At 25.7% G+C, this 17,679-nt stretch overlaps 6 protein-coding genes across 10 annotated transcripts in view; 4 read left to right on the top strand and 2 right to left on the bottom strand.

Annotated features, from left to right (window-relative positions):
- LOC102676597 (dihydrolipoyllysine-residue acetyltransferase component of pyruvate dehydrogenase complex, mitochondrial) overlaps positions 1–10,420 on the top strand; it is a 17,864-nt gene extending 7,444 nt beyond the window's left edge. The window contains exons 1-6 of one of the 3 annotated variants that reach the window (XM_006614348.2): positions 7,705–8,151; positions 8,545–8,699; positions 8,808–9,211; positions 9,307–9,701; positions 9,791–10,090; positions 10,161–10,420. In XM_006614348.2, coding sequence (XP_006614411.1) covers positions 8,030–8,151; positions 8,545–8,699; positions 8,808–9,211; positions 9,307–9,701; positions 9,791–10,090; positions 10,161–10,290 — 1,506 coding nt within the window. In that variant the 5' untranslated portion in view covers positions 7,705–8,029 and the 3' untranslated portion in view covers positions 10,291–10,420. Of the gene's footprint in view, positions 1–7,704; positions 8,152–8,544; positions 8,700–8,807; positions 9,212–9,306; positions 9,702–9,790; positions 10,091–10,160 lie in introns of those variants that run through there. The other 2 variants (XM_006614350.2, XM_006614349.2) reach the window with 2 other exon arrangements.
- On the top strand, positions 2,804–7,160 carry LOC102676372 (integrin beta-nu-like). Of its 2 annotated transcripts, XM_006614346.2 has the most exons (12): positions 2,804–3,393; positions 3,510–3,751; positions 3,945–4,230; positions 4,313–4,477; positions 4,590–5,048; positions 5,135–5,300; positions 5,388–5,554; positions 5,623–5,795; positions 5,901–6,100; positions 6,176–6,288; positions 6,348–6,436; positions 6,521–7,160. In XM_006614346.2, the coding sequence occupies exons 1-12, from the start codon at positions 3,232–3,234 to the stop codon at positions 6,660–6,662; spliced, it is 2,364 nt and encodes a 787-aa protein (XP_006614409.1). In that variant the 5' UTR covers positions 2,804–3,231; the 3' UTR covers positions 6,663–7,160. The 2 variants fall into 2 exon arrangements, with proteins under 2 accessions (XP_006614409.1, XP_006614410.1); XM_006614347.1 differs by lacking the exon at positions 2,804–3,393 and having other exon boundaries at positions 3,959–4,230.
- Positions 6,662–7,464, bottom strand: LOC116185423 (phosphatidylinositol 4-phosphate 5-kinase 7-like). Its single transcript, XM_031509772.1, has 4 exons — positions 7,290–7,464; positions 7,143–7,230; positions 6,890–7,076; positions 6,662–6,781 (listed from the first exon to the last, which is right to left on the bottom strand). The coding sequence occupies exons 1-4, from the start codon at positions 7,447–7,449 to the stop codon at positions 6,683–6,685; spliced, it is 534 nt and encodes a 177-aa protein (XP_031365632.1). The 5' UTR covers positions 7,450–7,464; the 3' UTR covers positions 6,662–6,682.
- A 680-nt stretch (positions 10,421–11,100) lies between the features above and the next one.
- On the top strand, positions 11,101–12,689 carry LOC102672202 (U5 small nuclear ribonucleoprotein 40 kDa protein). The gene is made up of 6 exons (XM_006614312.2): positions 11,101–11,323; positions 11,393–11,522; positions 11,604–11,917; positions 12,021–12,293; positions 12,362–12,527; positions 12,615–12,689. Exons 1-6 carry the CDS (start codon positions 11,210–11,212, stop codon positions 12,671–12,673), a joined length of 1,056 nt encoding a protein of 351 aa, XP_006614375.1. The 5' UTR covers positions 11,101–11,209; the 3' UTR covers positions 12,674–12,689.
- A 348-nt stretch (positions 12,690–13,037) lies between these two features.
- LOC102672442 (serine/threonine-protein kinase RIO3-like) lies at positions 13,038–16,424 on the top strand. 2 transcript variants are annotated; one of them, XM_006614315.2, is made up of 6 exons: positions 13,038–13,217; positions 13,548–13,675; positions 13,733–13,914; positions 13,981–14,081; positions 14,166–14,447; positions 16,023–16,424. In XM_006614315.2, exons 2-5 carry the CDS (start codon positions 13,581–13,583, stop codon positions 14,430–14,432), a joined length of 645 nt encoding a protein of 214 aa, XP_006614378.1. In that variant the 5' UTR covers positions 13,038–13,217; positions 13,548–13,580; the 3' UTR covers positions 14,433–14,447; positions 16,023–16,424. The 2 variants fall into 2 exon arrangements, with proteins under 2 accessions (XP_006614378.1, XP_006614377.1); XM_006614314.2 differs by lacking the exon at positions 16,023–16,424 and adding an exon at positions 14,517–14,568.
- On the bottom strand, positions 15,310–16,340 carry LOC102672655. Its single transcript, XM_006614316.2, has 4 exons — positions 16,211–16,340; positions 15,837–16,150; positions 15,513–15,750; positions 15,310–15,442 (listed from the first exon to the last, which is right to left on the bottom strand). The coding sequence occupies exons 1-4, from the start codon at positions 16,279–16,281 to the stop codon at positions 15,379–15,381; spliced, it is 687 nt and encodes a 228-aa protein (XP_006614379.2). The 5' UTR covers positions 16,282–16,340; the 3' UTR covers positions 15,310–15,378.
- Positions 16,425–17,679: the final 1,255 nt, after the last annotated feature.

Below are 17,679 nucleotides of genomic sequence, written 5' to 3'. Positions count from 1 at the left end.
GCTGGAAGATAACAAAGGTCATATTGTAAGTATCGCAAGTTTAGCTGGATTTGTAGGAGTACCGCATTTTGTGGATTATTGCACCTCGAAATTCGCTATAATCGGATTCGAAGAAGCTCTACATATGGAGTTAATTGTAAATTTACTTTACTTTTATTTATCTCAAATAATATTTGCTTACTGAATAAATACGTTTCATAAAAAAAAAAAAATTATTTTTTGTGTAGGCTGATGGATATGATATCAATATGACCGTGATATGTCCGTTTTTCATTCAAAGTACTGGCATGTACAGTGAAGTTCGTCCTAAGTATAACTTGATTCTTATTATATCTACATAAATAGAAATATAAAATTGATGATCTGTATATGTCCTCTTCGTTTCTTCAGATTTTTACCGAGGCTTTTGCCGAATAAAGTGGCGGATCGAGTAGTAACTGCTTTGAGATGCAATGAAAAACTCGTTATAATTCCTGGTTACATACGCTTTCTCCTTGCTGCAAAATGGTAAACAAAACTGCATCGGTAAAAGTATTATTATTCTAATGATTATAAAAAAAAAAAAATGAAAATTTCTTATAAAACATTCTTCATACTTCAAAAACTGCAATTCTAAGTGATGTAATTCACTTTTTTTTTTCTTCTATTCTAGGTTTTTGCCATGGCCTAGCGTAGTTATGTTTATACAAAATTTATTGAATAACACACCAAATACATCGAACATTACTGAAAAAGAAAAAATTACTCCAGGAATGGTAACCAAAGATCCAGACACCTCAGCTATTCATCAACAATTAACCAAACGTATCTCCAGTTCAAAAAGGAAACCTTAATCGTTTTATAATCGACAACTTCGCAATCCAACTATTTTTGATTGCCTTTTTCCCAATCTGAATAAATAACGTGCAGCTGTATGCGAGAGTTATGAAGAGAATATTTAATGTATGTTATATATAGTAACAATATGTTACTATAATATTACTATAATATTGAGACTCAAGTTTTAACTTATAGTTTGTTATGCAAGATAAATCTTAAGAAACGAAAGTAGATATTTTTAGAATTAATATTGGAATGTCAAGGAATAGTGATAGAAGTTAAGTAAAATATGAGTTTGTAATCAAAATCTTATTATTTATTATTTATTTAAGTACTATATTGTATCTTCTGGAAAAAAAATATTTTGCTAATTAATCATTGATCGAGACAAAATTTGATTAGTTTGTAAGAAAGATTGTAGTAGAAATCTTGCAAAATGTCAATGAAAATTCGTATATTTTAATATTATTGATTATCATTTTTACTTTAACGTTTTGTACAATGTTATTTTATATTTTATATTACAATGTATGAAGTTTATATAATTACAAGTTTTAATATTTAATATAAATGTTAAATAATGTAGTTGCAATTTTTATTTATTCTTAGAAAAAAATAAATAATATATACATATATATTTGCAAGAAAATGAACAAATATATTTATCAAATGAATTTAATAAATTTTACAAATATTTACAAAATAATTTACATGTGAAACAGAAAAAATAAAGTTTATGTAATTTTTAAATATTGACATATTTAAACTACATATTGTTGTAAAAATTTTTTTATCGACAACTTTATCATGTAAACATTATCATTTCGAAATAGTACCATGTGTTTAATATACAAATGATTATTACATTTTATATTATTCAATATTATTCATGAATATCAAACTTCAAAGTAATTTTAAAAAACATAATATACATGTTAGTAATTTTGAATATGCCAATGATTCAAAACATTTAATTAATTAATTGAATACTAATAGAGAGACAATAAAAGATAAAATTTAAAATTGTCTCCATAAATTTATCATATTGTACATAATAATATTATACATTTATGTTTAGTAATTTTTTTTGTAATTAAACTTTATTATCTATAAAATTTTTTTTTTAAAATATAAATAAATATCTTAATAAAAATAATAATGAATCAAGAAAAATCAAGTATACTATTTAGAAAATGAATTTCACAATTATATGAGCAATTGATTTCATGGGAGAAATTCTACATTGTGATTTTTTTATTTTTTTTCTTTAGTGTGTCAAGAAAATACTGTGATAAATAAAATCAAATGTAATTCAGATATATATTACACAAAATATCATATTATCAATCATTTATTTAAATGCCAAAAAATATTTCTTAAATAATATATATATAGTTTATTATAGATTTTATCTTTTCAATTTTTTATTAATTAAAATTTACCAATTTTATTCTTTATACTTGGTATGAATATATTAAATGTGTATAAAAAGTAATAGAATAAATAATTAAATGGATAAAATTTCGAAATCGCTTTAAACTTCATATAAAAACGTGTTTTCTTTACTTCGATTTCAATGCGATAATATTGAAAAATAAAAAAGTGATAAATAAAAATTGAACAAAAAAAAACAAGTCATGTAAGTTATTGACGCGATAATTTATAAATATAATTTCCAATTATAATTTTCCTATTAGATTGAACAAGAAATGTATGTATTATTCATATACAACTATATTTCTCATAACTATGTCATCGAACAAGATGAATCGTGATTACACAATTTCTAACTAAACATTTTCTCGAATACCCTATACATAGCACATATCGATATTGTTTATCAAACACATGTACATATCACAGTAGACAATGTTACAATTTACAACTAGAATCATATATCCGATGAAACAATAACGATCTCTGCCAGTTTTACGCGATGTATCTAGTTGAAACGCGTCAACAAATAATTCGTTAAAAGTGATATACAATAAACGAAATTTATTAAATTGTAAAAAAAAAGAAAAGAAGAAATTAACAAGATCAATGATAGATCGTTAGATACTGTACTACTGATTGTACTATTTCGTACTTGTTATGTTTAACGTTGACAATCTAATCGGATTCATAAAGATAAAATCAAACTTTTACTGCGAAACGATATCAGATCAACATAACCGTTTTACCTTCTTTTTTTTTTCTATCCGCTAACGGCGTGTATCGTTATCATAGTGCAGATAAGTCACATTGAGATTCTAGTCGATTAAGTCGTATCACCTTCGTATTCGTCATCTGTTGGAAGAATTAAAAATATATGCCGGCGAGCATGAACCTTTGAGATTTTTCTCGAGAAAGAGAAACATAAATAAACTTTCGTGTTTTTTTCGTATCGTAATTATATTTTTTATCGCGAAAATGAGAAATCTGTTGAAATCGTTGTTATTTCTGATTTTCCTTTGTCGCGAGTGGAGAGAGATCGAGAACGTGAAAACGAAGATACTAAGATTGTGCATATCTCAAAACACATGCGAGAATTGTCTGCAGGCCAGTTCCTCTTGTGCTTGGTGCAGCGATTGGGTAAATTGATTTATGATTCATTGGTCGATGAAATTATTGAAATTCAGAAAAAAATGAAAGAAATCAAAAAAGCTTCCTCTTTAGCTTCGACTTTTCTCTTTTAAACACGCTTGCAGTTTTACTCAAACTCAACGATTGGAAGACCACGATGCAACGTACCAGAGAGATTGAAGGAATTCGGTTGTTCGCCAGAAAAGATCCATACAACTCCACTCGAATCAATGACTTTACTTGAGGACTCGGATTTTCAAGACATGGAAGCTGACCGTACACCGATACAGTTACGCCCCCAAAGAGTAAACATTAGAATTCCGCCATATTCCAAGATGACGATCCCAATTCGTTATCGACTGGCCAAGTACGTTTCTTTAATACCGACTTATTATTAAATTTCAAAATAATTCAATTCGAAGTCGTGAATCAAATGAACAAAAACAAGAGAGTACAATTAATTAAATTTAAAATAATGTTCGTACGAAAATGTTATTGTTAAAATATGTCATAATGGAATATCGATAGTCTATTATCTAATAATTCTAAAAATGATTTAGAAATTATCCACTAGACTTGTATTACCTTATGGACTTGACGTGGTCTATGAAGGATGATAAAGAGACTCTGGTCAGTTTGGGAGGAGATATGAGTCGAAGAATTGGCAAATTTACCAATAAATATCGTCTAGGTTTTGGTAGCTACGCCGATAAACCTGTGATGCCGTACATTCTTCCAGGACACGAGAAAAATCCTTGCGTGGGCGAGCACGCTATTTGCTCTCCTATTTATTCGTATTGGCATCATTTAAGGTTAACCGACGACATTCAACAATTCATCACCAAAGTATCAAAGATATCTCATTTAGTCTCATAGTTGGAAACAGAAATTAGGAATCAGAATGGATTAAATACCTGATAAATTTCAGGTAAATAATAGCTTGGTGACAGGGAACGCAGACAATTTGGAAGGAGCATTGGATGGAATCGTACAAACGATCGTTTGCACTAAACAAGTTGGTTGGGAACATCAGGCACGAAAAATTATTCTGGTTGTCACGGATGGACATTTACATTTCGCTGGTGATGGAAAGGTAAGTATATAAAATATAATAATTGATAATAAATAAAAGAAAAAAAAATGTCAATGATATTTCAAATGCAAATATACATATACATATATATATATATAATATCGCTAATCAGCTAGGCGGTATTGTAAAACGCCAGGATTTCGAGTGTCATCTCGACGAACATCAACAGTACTTTTTAGCCTCAAAATTTGATTATGCCTCATTGGCAGAATTGTCAAGGTTGTTACAAGAGCACAAAATTAATTTGATATTTGCTGTGACGAGAGATTTGCTCGATGAATACGAAGAGACTGTCAAGTTATTGAGGGAAAAGGCGAGGGTGGCAATCTTGACAAGTGACAGTTCGAACATTTTGGATATCATTGAGAGCTCATATCACCAAATTACATCCAAAGTGATTTTAAAAGATAATTCATCGAACCCATTGAAAATGAAATATTTTTCAAATTGCGGCAAGGGAAATGTTTCGGAATGGAACATTGCCGAATGCGATGGTATAGAGAACGGGAAGGTATACGATTTCCAGGTTGTTCTGTCTTTCGATGAATGTCCAAAAGATGAGAATCTATGGGTACATAAAAAAAAAATTATAAATAATTAATACAAAATTCGAATCGTTTATATTAATTGCACGATTACATTACAACTTTTTATCAGAAACAAACAGTTGTAATCGAGGATGCATTAGCTTCTGAAGCATCAAAAATAATAATTGACATTGAACTTTTTTGCGGTTGCAATTATTGTAAAAATACTGAAAATTCTTATTGCCAACACGGAACGAACGAATGCGGCTTATGCGAATGTGACGTTGGTTGGTCCGGTAAGAAATCTTGATTTATTTATTTTTTTTTTTTTTTTCAGTGAAAGTTTCTTTTAACACCTTTTAACATCTGGATGGAATCTGTAGGCGAAATATGCGATTGTGACGAGACTTCATCGGTGAATAATATACAACAATGCATTGAACGTGATTCGACCAAAATATGTCATGAGAGGGGGGAATGCGTTTGTGGAAAATGCCTCTGCGATGAAGGATACAAAGGAAAATTTTGCGAATGTTCTGTATGCGATAAGGTGAAGCAGGATTTCGTTAAATGCCCAAATTTTATATTGTATCATTGTTTTTGATCTTCTCTTTGTAGATAGATGGAATCGAATGCTCGAATAAGGGCACTTGCCAGTGTGGTATTTGCCAATGCATAGACGGTTGGAAAGGAAACGCTTGTCAATGTCCATCAACCGACGATCCTTGTATCGCGCCGGGAAGTCAAGAAGTTTGCTTCGGTAACGGATACTGCGATTGCGGAGAATGTCGGTTCGTATGTAAAATCGATATATTTTTGTGAAAAGATTTTTTTTTTTTTCCCCGTTGAAAAATTTCTTTCGTCCCAAATGTTGAAAGATGTTAAATAATGTTTAGATGTAATGCCACCGCTACAGATACATTCAAATATCGGGGTACTTACTGCGAGTCATCGATAAGCAGCGGTGGCAGTGGCCTCTGCGTTCTTTACGATGCATGCGTAAATGCCACGGTTGAAAATCCAGATAAAGCAGACGAATTTTGTCGGGCGAATAACATCACTTATAATATTGAAAGAGTAAAATCTGTCGATAAAGGTGAATTAAATGAAAGATCGTATTAGATAATACATTAAATAATATAAATTTGTTATGAGCTAACATTTATTTAAGGAAATGAACATTATTGTTTCGTGAAATCGGTGAAAGAAAAAACGACTTGTTCTATAAGTTACATATATGAATTTAAAAAAAATAACATAGTTATTTTGAAAATTGAAAATAAGGTATGTATTTATATTTATAAATATTATTGTACGTTATAATTTTTTTTTAAATCTATTAGCTATGCAATACTTCGAATACAGCAGTTATTGGATCTGTAATTACTATTGCAACATTATGTTTCGGATTTATTTTGCTACTAATTTGGAAGTAAGAATTACATGATAAAAATTAATTGAATTATAATTTATTTAAAAGAAAATGGAAATTTAATTAATTATTTAATGAATACAGATTTTGGATTTCTATAAAAGATAAAAAAGAATATGAGAAGTTTAAAATAGAGCAAGAAAAATATACTAGATTGTATCAAAATCCTTTATTTAAACCTGCCACGAGTTATTATCAAGTTCCATCAAGATTGAAAGAAAACTAAAAGTGTAAACACATTCTCGATTAATTTGATTCATTTTGATCTAAAGAATTACTGGAATAAGTGGCACTTTGATCAGATATGTCAGTCCAAAAATGATTTCCAGCGAAAAACGTAATGGACTGCAACATATGAATTTTTTTAATTTAAATATGAATTATTAATATTTTTTTTATTTTTTATCATTAAATATCGATATGCTTAATTTAATAATCAACAAATTTTTTTACATCTGTTGATAAGTCTTCGACTATCCATGCGAATCCAAGAGGTTCTCTGTAAATAATATTCATAGATGGTATGTTATCATGCCATATGGCTTTAATGGAGGATTTATCGGGAAATATGTACGTTCCTAGACCATTCATTATTCCATTTGAATCAATTTTACCTTGATATTGAGCATCGTTGTTATATCTTAAATAACAAATTTTACATCATTTTAATTATTTTTATAGATAATCATTAAATAAATTTTATTACTTAATATGAATATCAGCATTAGCAAATGTATCATTATCCCAGTCACCGTGATAAACATCGAAATTATCAGTAATATATGTTCCTCTACCTAGATAAAAAATTCGATTAATAGCATTTAAATAATAAATAATGTTTTGCGAATATTACCTTGTTTAATTAATTGAAATCGATCGTAATTTACTTTATATTCTCCATCATAAATATCTCCGTTCCAAAATGTGAATTTTCCAACTTTACGTTCTGCATTTTGATTTATAATTTCAGAATTATTTATATTTATTAATTTATAATTACTTTGTTTTTTCATTTCAATTTTTTTACAACTTAATTTCCAAATTCCTTATATTCTTATATTTTCTTAAATAAAAAAAAAATTATTAAATTTGAAAATTTTATAAAAAGAAATAAATGTTGATAAAACATTAAGTTTCTTTATTTGCAGTTGATATTAGCGCTGAATTAAACCGTAAATCAGACTATTTTGATTTAACGAATCACAGTATCTCTTTTATTTCATCAATGACATGGTTGGTTATAAGCCAGAAAACTTGACATAAATTTTCATTTAGTCACCAACAAAACGATCTTGTATCTCAATTTATTTTTTTATTTTTTTCTTTTCTTCCATTTTATAATTCGAAATAAATGATTTCCCGCTTTTGAAAACTACCTTTAAATTTAAAATCACGTAACCTTGTAAACGACCTCTAATTTGGTATTGGTATCGCTAGTTTCTAGTCGTGTTTTACAATAACCCATACATCATTGTCACGCTTCGAACACATTCCTCGTTCAGAGTGTTCAAGCAAAAGTTCAAATTAATATCAAATTTCTTACGACTTTTTACTAACACTGGTACAATAAAGGATTCTCCAATCATTCAAGATATGATACGAACGACAACGGGTGTACGTAATGAATTGGCACGTACAATATTACGAAGTTCTGTACGGACGAATATCGTAAGATCTGTAGTCATACGATGTCTTCACAGAAAATATCTACAAAGGTATTTCATTTTTTTGTTATTATCATATTTGCTCATCTATTTAGATTTTGCCATTAAATTTTTTAAATAAGATTTACATTCCTTATGATTAAGGTTATCTCTAATGAATATTTCTTATATCATTCTATTGAAAGTTTCCCAATATGATATTTCCACCTGTTATTGACGAACATAATTAAAATTATATATGTAAAGTTTTTACAAAAATTTTATTTTTAATTTAATTTTTAATTTTAAAAATAATTTTACATTTGATTTAATTGTTTTTTTTTCATTTAAAATATATTATAAATTGTTATTTACATTAAAGATAAAATTGAAAAATAAATTTTATTCTATTCTTTAATTTCAAACATTTTTAGAATAAATTATTGCTTTTTGGTTAATATTTAGAATTCAGGTTCATAATACTTTACATCTTTCGATAACTCCATGGAAGCAACAGTTAAGATTTTATGCAGATTATCCAATCCATGTAAAAGTACAACTTCCTGCATTATCACCTACTATGGAAACAGGTACCATTGTCAGTTGGCTCAAAAAAGAAGGTAATATGAATAATTTATATATATATTATAATATGTTAATAATTCTATATAATTACTGTTAATAATTCTTAACAAAAATATTTTATATTTATAATTTTATAACTTTAGGGGATAAATTGAATGAAGGTGATTTACTTGCTGAAATTGAAACGGATAAAGCAACAATGGGCTTTGAAACACCAGAGGAAGGGTACTTAGCAAAGATTCTAATACCTGCAGGAACAAAAAATATTCCTATTGGAAAATTAGTTTGCATAATTGTCGCAGATGAAGGTAGTATTGCTGCCTTCAAAGATTTTAAAGATGATGTTGCACCACCACCAGTTTCACCAACACCAACACCACCTACTCCTGCCCCACCATCAATTGCTCCTACACCAACTGCTCCACCAATTGCTCCTCCATCTATTGTACCATCACCTACAGTACCTTCTGTTCCACTGCCAGAAACTAGAATATTGATTAGTCCTTGGGCTAAAAAACTTGCAACTGAGAAGGGCCTCAGTTTGGAGGTAATTTTATATAAAAAGTATATATATAATAGATTCATAGATTTTATTATTTTATTTAATTTAAAAACTTAAAATAAATGAATTTTTTTTTGTAGGGTATAAAAGGTACAGGATTATATGGAAGCATAACATCTAAAGATTTAGAAGGTGCACCACTTTTACGTGCAGTTCAACCTGCAGTAGCACCTGCAGTAGCACCTACAGTAGCACCTGCAGTTCCACCTGCAGAAGGAGTTGATATTCCTGTATCCAATATTCGTGCAATAATTGCAAAACGTTTACTAGAAAGTAAACAAACAATTCCACATTATTATTTGACAGTAGATATAAAAATGGATGCTGCTCTTGAAATGCGAGAGCGATTTAATAAGATATTGGAAAAAGAGAAAGTAAAACTTAGTGTAAATGATATTATCATCAAGGGAATGGCAATGGCTTGCAAAAAGGTACCTGAAGGTAATAGTTCATGGCTGGGAGAAGTTATTAGACAGTGAGTAATAAGCAGTTATTATTACTAACTATTATTATAATAGAAATTATAATTATATGGTCTCAATTTAATATTTTCTGTGTTTTTAGATATAATAGTGTTGATGTAAGTGTAGCAGTAAGTACAGATACAGGTCTAATTACACCAATAGTTTTTGGAGCAGATACAAAAGGTATAGTTCAAATAAGTAAAGATGTAAAAGTATTAGCGACGAAAGCAAGAGAAGGAAAATTACAACCACAAGAATTCCAAGGAGGGACTATTACTGTGTCGAATTTAGGAATGTTTGGCATTAAAAGCTTTTCTGCTATTATAAATCCTCCTCAATCAATCATTCTAGCTGTAGGTTCAACTGAAACAAGATTAATACCTGCCAAAAATGAGAAAGGGTAAAATTTTTTTTCTAATTTCTTTTTATTTAATCTCTTTTATTTTATTTCTTACTAATTTATTTTTTAGATATACAAGTTCTCAATTTATGTCTGTAACTGCCAGTTGCGATCATCGTACCGTAGATGGTGCCGTAGGCGCACAATGGTTATCAGTCTTTAAGAATTTTATGGAAAATCCAACATCTATGTTATTGTAGTAAATTCAACCATTAAAATATTCAATTGGGTAGTTAGTAAAGATGCAAATCATATGAAAAATATTGTATAAAAGGAAGGCAAAGACGAATATTCTATATATCTGTGTATAGATATTACGTCATATATTTGGAAATCATCAATTTTTGATAAATTTGAATTTTCAAGGACATTTTTCTTTCTTTTATATAAAAGTATCATTGAGATTATAATTCAGCTATCAAAGTGATATTTTAATAATATTAATAGAATTTTTTTAGTCTGTTCTAGAAAATTTAAATTTATATTATATGTGGTTTTTAATTGAATATGAAGTAAAAGACTGCCAATAATTTAATTAATTACAAAAAAATATTTTGTAATCAATTTAAATAAAAATTGCATTACTTTATTATTCATATAAAAAACCACATTTTCTTCTCAGCAATAGTAATGACTATATGTAAATATGTATTTATGAAATTTATATATATATATACATATATAATGATAATATATATATTATATTATATATATATTTTTTTTTATATATATATATATTGATTATCATATATTTCGATATTATATTTCGATAATTTAATTTTAACTAAGAGAAGTTTAAGAAAAATATATGAAAATATTTATAGTAAAAATGTATATCATATTTAATAAATTTTAATTTATAAATTCAATATTATTTTTATTTTTAAATTTATATTCATATATGTATGGACACGTAAAAAAATATTAAATGAAATTATATAACGGAAAACATTGATTATATGATCTGTGTTATTGATGAAGATTTAAGAAAGGAAATAGAATATTCGATTATAATGATCAGAGTGCCATCTAGCAAGTTTACATTTCTGTATCTGTGACATATATTTAAATGTGTTTATAAAATATCGTAAATACAATTGAAAATTAAAATTATTCATTATGCCAATTTTAGATAAACGTAAAGGAGATGATATTTTAGCATTAGTTCCTGCTTCAAAAAGGACTAAAAATGAAGTGGTTTTTAGTAGTAGAGAAAAAGCGGTTGTACAAAATGTAAGTTAAAATAACCTTACATTTATGAATTCTAATCAATTTTTTTAATAAAATTATATTGTTTTGCAGGGTCCACCTAGAACATCTTCTTTGTTTGCACCTATTATGCTTCTTGAAGGACATCAAGGAGATATATTTTCTCTTGAATTTCATCCAGAGGGTCAATATCTTGCCTCAACTGGCTTTGATAGACAAATTTGTATGTTATCAATAATTTAAGTTTCAAATATATCTTATAATATATTCTATAATAAATGTAAAAATAATATTATATTTACAGTTATTTGGAATGTATATGGAGAATGTGAAAATATTTCTGTAATGACTGGACATAGTGGAGCAATTATGGAATTACATTTTAGTCCTGATGGCAATCATTTATATACTGCTAGTACAGATATGACATTGGGTTTATGGGATATAGCTGTTGGAACTAGAATAAAAAAACTTAAAGGTCATACCTCTTTTGTGAATTCTGTATCTGGAGCAAGGAGAGGTCTTACACAACTTTGTTCAGGAAGTGATGATAGCACAATACGTGTTTGGGATCCCAGAAAAAGAGGACAATGTTATACTTTAAATAACACATATCAAGTAAACAATACATAAAAATATTTCCAAATTATATTTATATATTTTTAAATTCTTAACTAGATTTTTATTATATTTTTTATTTTTATTTTTATTTTTCATTTAGCTCACTGCTGTAACATTTAATGATACAGCAGAACAAGTAATAAGTGGTGGAATAGATAATGATATAAAAGTATGGGATTTAAGAAAAAATTCAATTCTTTATAAACTAAAAGGGCATTCTGATACAATAACTGGATTAAGTCTTAGTCCAGATGGTTCTTATATATTATCTAATGCTATGGATAATACATTGAGAATTTGGGATGTAAGACCATTTGCTCCTTATGAACGTTGTGTAAAAATTCTTTCTGGACATCAGCATAACTTTGAAAAGGTATATTTTTAATTTTAACTATATATATTATTGAGATTTTATGATTCTATTTATTTAAATAATTTTAGAATCTTCTGAGATGTGCATGGTCATTAGATGGTAGTAAAGTATCAGCTGGATCATCAGATAGATTTCATTATATTTGGGATACTACAAGTCGTAGGATATTATACAAACTGCCTGGTCATAATGGCTCTGTTAATGATATTGATTTCCATCCAAAAGAACCAATTGGTAATATAAAGTTATGATTTTGATAATTGATATGTTATATTATATATAGTAGGCTAATTGCAAATATGTTTTTTTTTTTGTTTTCAGTTTGTTCTGGTTCCAGTGATAAACAAATATATTTAGGTGAAATAGAAACTACACAATAAATAAATTAAAATTATTTTTTATGATTTTTATATTTAAAAAACATGTATAAAATAAAATATATCATACCAATAATATTAAAATTAAAAAGATTGATCATTTTATATTCCATTCCTACTTTATTATTAATTAGATATAATAAGATTAGATAATTTAATAAAATATTAAAAATAATAGTTTTTATTAATTCATTTAATAAATAAAATATTTTAAAAATGAAAAAAAACCATATTTTTTTATTTTTTAATTAAACAAAATCTATATATAATATAGATTATATTTAATCTTATATAATATAAGATAATATATAATATAATATATAATATAGATTATATTTAATATTATATAATATATAATAATTTCGATAAATTTGTTAAATTTTTTACTATATTTTTAGTTTATTTTGAAACGCTTATCGATCATTTTATTACTTGATTCAACTTCACGTGATAGATATATATAGTTTAATATACGTACTGACATTTCTAATTCTTTATTCGTTTATCTTTTACAGTCTTCCAAATTTTTATTTATTCTAGTTTTAAGGTATATATTCTAATTTTAATTTTCTTTTATGAAAATCATTTTAAATTTTATATTAAAATTATTTGAAAATTGTTTAATAATGCTATTTAAATCATTCAGATGAAATGTAAAATATTGAAAAAGGTCTTCCACACAATAATTATATATTAATCATAACAAATAAAACAATCGATAAATTTATTCAATATTAAAATTTCATATTTTTTTATATCATTTTAATTATTTATTTTAAATGAATTTAACCTTTCTTTTAGATTGAATTTTAAATTTAAGATAAACTTTATTTATATTTTCATATTAATAAAAATATATTTGTATTCGTTTTTCTAGATTTGTAATTTATTATTCATACACATCTAAGAAATGTCAACTCCATGGGCAAAAATTCAACCAGTAGAAGGACCTATTAATTTGTTAGAGATAACTTCAGAACAACTAGCAAAAAGTTTGCAAGAAAAGTAAGTGTTCTAATGTTTCCTGATTTTCATTGAATACAAGTATATTTTTCATAATAGAGAATTAAAAAAGTATCAAAATGAGACAGAAAATGATGTAAACATTCAAGACTGTACAATATATGAAACCAATGATACAGATAGCGATGAAGTAATTGCACATATGTTACAAGATCAATTTAATAAAGAATATGATTTAATGTTAAAACGCACAGAGGAAAAATTCAATCGTGATTCTAAAGGTATATTTAATTTATATAAATTTTTGATATTATATTTTCAATGTTTTGATTTCTTTTATTTTACAGTTAATATATCATATACAAATTATCGAACTTCTCTTTGTGATGATCAAGATGATAAAGATACAGATATTGAAGATACAACTAAAGATTTTGATAGATTCGTGGTAAATATTTTTTGATACAATAAAAAAAAAGTTTTATATAAAATTTTCTTTGTTTACATATGACTCATATTTAATGGCTTATAGAGTATAGAGAAAGAATATGCTTCTATACCACGTTGTGGATATAGAAAAATGGGTGGTGAGGGATCTCAAATTGTTACAAAACATGATATGTTGATGTCTTCAAGGATAAATGCCTGTAGAGTATTACAATTCCCACCAGGAATTCATACAGGAGATACAGGAGGATTTGATGTTAAATTAAACAATAAAGTATTTAACAGTTTAAGGGCTCATAGTCATGCTCAGTGTTCTAAGCAAAAAGCAAAAGCACGACCACATACAAAATAAATAAATAAAATATTTGTAAGTATAAATATATTGTAGTAATACATTTATGAATTTAAATCTACAACACTATTTATTATTGTACAGGCTTTTTCTTCTACGTATAAACACAAATTGCTTTCTATTAAAAAAATTTGGTCTTAGATATATTAAAATATTATTTTCGATATTACATTATCAAATGTTATAATATTGTCAATATTATTCTAATATTATAATATAAAAGTACAAAAAACAAAATAAATAAATCTCATCAATTACTATTTTTACTTTCATATTTTTAAATTGTATTATTTTTATTTGAAATGAAATATTATGTGAAATAAATAGTGTAACTTTCATTATTATTTTACATCATTATTATTAAATTTATTTTAATTATATAAAAAAGTACAAAAATTTGATTTAATATAAACTATTATACTTTTCAGTTTAAGTTTTATCATTATTTTGTATTCTTATTTTATTCAGGTTAATTCTTATTATATTCTCTAAGACTAGATTGGGATAACATCATAATATCTACACAATATCTACAGTAACCAAAAAGAATATAATTAATGAATATAATTTAAAAAGATGTAAATATTTTTCTTTTTAAATAAAATAAAATATTTGGTGAATCATAAATCTGTTTGTATCAAGATATATTATTGATAATTCACAAATTCAAAGACAATAGTTTTTTTTCATTCTTTAAATCAAATATCAAATTATTTTATCATAAAAAAATTGTTTTGTATTGTTTATAAGTGAAATGATACTTATAAAAAAAATTATTTAATACATCTTTTTCAAAAATTAATTTTCTTATAATATATTAATTTTCTATAAATAATATATTAATATATAATATATAGTTATAAATAACAAAACACGATTTTATGTTTTTTAAGGCATATTTTTATTTTTGATATACATTACTTTTTAAAATTTAATTACATTTCGATTATTTATTTATATTATTTTCTAATTCAGGTTTATTTTCCGACGATGATGGAAGATGTTCCTTTCTATAAATTAAATCATGAAATTTTTTTTAAATTAAATTAATGAAAATGGAATTATATTGGTGTATCTTACATTTCGATTGGCGACACTTCATTGAACTTATCATTGTCGGACAATTTTTGTCTCGCTTCACTTTCTTTCAGAGTTTCTTTCAAGATCATATTATATATTTGTCTAGTATTTAACCGAGGAGATGAATAATTACTTTTTTCAATAGAATTTTTTAATGTTTCAAATATACTCTCCTTTCCTTCTTGTTTAGTTCGTATAGTATCATCTTGTATTAATCCTAATTGTAGAGTTCTCATGACTATAAAATATTAATTTTGTTAATGAACTTTGTTCTTTGTTATATATTTATTTATATTCTTTTTAAAAATCTAAAATTTATTATACCAGGTAATCCAAGATCTTTATCTTTTTTCTCTGATATTATATCTTCAAACGAATATCGTGGTAGATTTACGTTTCTTGATTTACTTCCGGTTTCTCCCAAATGGATATCTGATAATCTTTCATTATTACTAATTGTTAAGCTTTCTGCTAAAAGATCTTCGTATTCTGCCTTATCACTGATTACAGCCATAGGTCTCTCAATTGTCAAATTACTTTCAAAATCTTCATTTAATGACGTTTGGATGGCAGGTCTACATATCAACCCATTGTATAGAGTCAGCGAACATCGTAAAGATGCTAGTAACCAATTATATCTAAAGAAAAAATATTTTTTACTAGAAAAATTGCTTGAAATATGGTATAATTTCACTTACAAACACTTAATGTTTAAGAGTCCAAAAATAAAAAATAATGTAGCCACCGGAGCTATCAAATAAATAAACATTTTTTAATATGTTTATAAGAAGTATGATACTTCAGTGGATCATTTTGTCAATTGACTACAGTTTTTGACAAAAGACAATCGAGTTAGCCTACTAGAATTTACTGCACAAATCCAAAACAACATATATAACAAAGTAAAATAATGTAAGTAATGATAAAGAAGAAATAAATTTTTTTAATCATCTAAAGATTTAAGATATAATATATTGAATTTATACATTTATCATATATTTAAATTTATTCACATTTAAAATTCACAATATTCACAAATGAAGAAACTTCTTTGAAATGTTGTAAAGACATCACTTTTGCTTCTTCTTTTTTTCTTTTCTTTATGATAAGACTAGACATATTAGAAGATATATATGTATGTTGTTCTGTATTATATGCAAAACAAAAAATCTAATATTTATAAAAATAATTATCTTTAACAAATTATTCACTTTTATCATCATTATTTATCTTAAAAAAAAAACTAAATTTTATATTTAATGAAAAATATTAAAGATAACAAAATATATACTGTATATAGATATACATGAAATGCTTCAAGATTAAATGTTTTCAAAATCAGTTTCTAGAAACTTGTACATCAATTACATATTTTCTTATACAGTCTTAATTGTTATATATTTTCATATCACAAAAAAATTTTTGTTATTGTAAAGCTATTTATAACATATTTATTTTAATTATTTGTTAAATAATTCCTTAATTATATTTTATGCTATAGATGTACTTACATCTGATGCTTGATATTGACATAAAAATTATAGTATACAAATATATAATATTTAATTAAAATTATTAAGGAATTTATAATGAAATTAAAAATATGGTTAACAATATAATAAAATGACAAAATGAAAAATATGTATTCTCAAACATGTTTATTTAAGCATTAGATATTAACAAAGAAACAGCAATATCCAGCATCAGACATTTGCTGGCATTAAATGTTCTGGTTTACGTATATACAGAAGAGTATCTAAATGAAAATAAAGACGTATCAAAACTAGATCACAAAATGTGTATACAAAAGTTTACATTTAATGATTAACAAATCTGTTGCATTGCACAGATTGTTATATTCATTTTATCAAACGATTTATATGCATATGTATATATATGTGTATATTTATATATATGTATAAATGCTATATAGATTGCTCTTGAATATTTTATATTCTTCCATAGAACATTTAGAAGGAGCAATACAAATTCGTATGCTTGTTTTTTTTCAGTTTAGTTTTCTACAAAAGAAAAGCATAAAAAAATTAATCATGAACGCTTCAAACGAACACTTTAAAAATTATACATATTTGACTTCCAATATCCCAACATTAATAAATCAATAATAACATATGTGCTAAACAATTTCCTTACAACCCAAAAATAA

The sequence above is a fragment of the Apis dorsata genome, unplaced genomic scaffold (assembly GCF_000469605.1).
Source record: "Apis dorsata unplaced genomic scaffold, Apis dorsata 1.3 scaffold_174, whole genome shotgun sequence".
Classification (NCBI taxonomy): Eukaryota; Metazoa; Arthropoda; class Insecta; order Hymenoptera; family Apidae; genus Apis; species Apis dorsata.
Note: the sequence above shows the minus strand (reverse complement) of the source record. Positions and strands in the feature narration are given on the sequence as shown.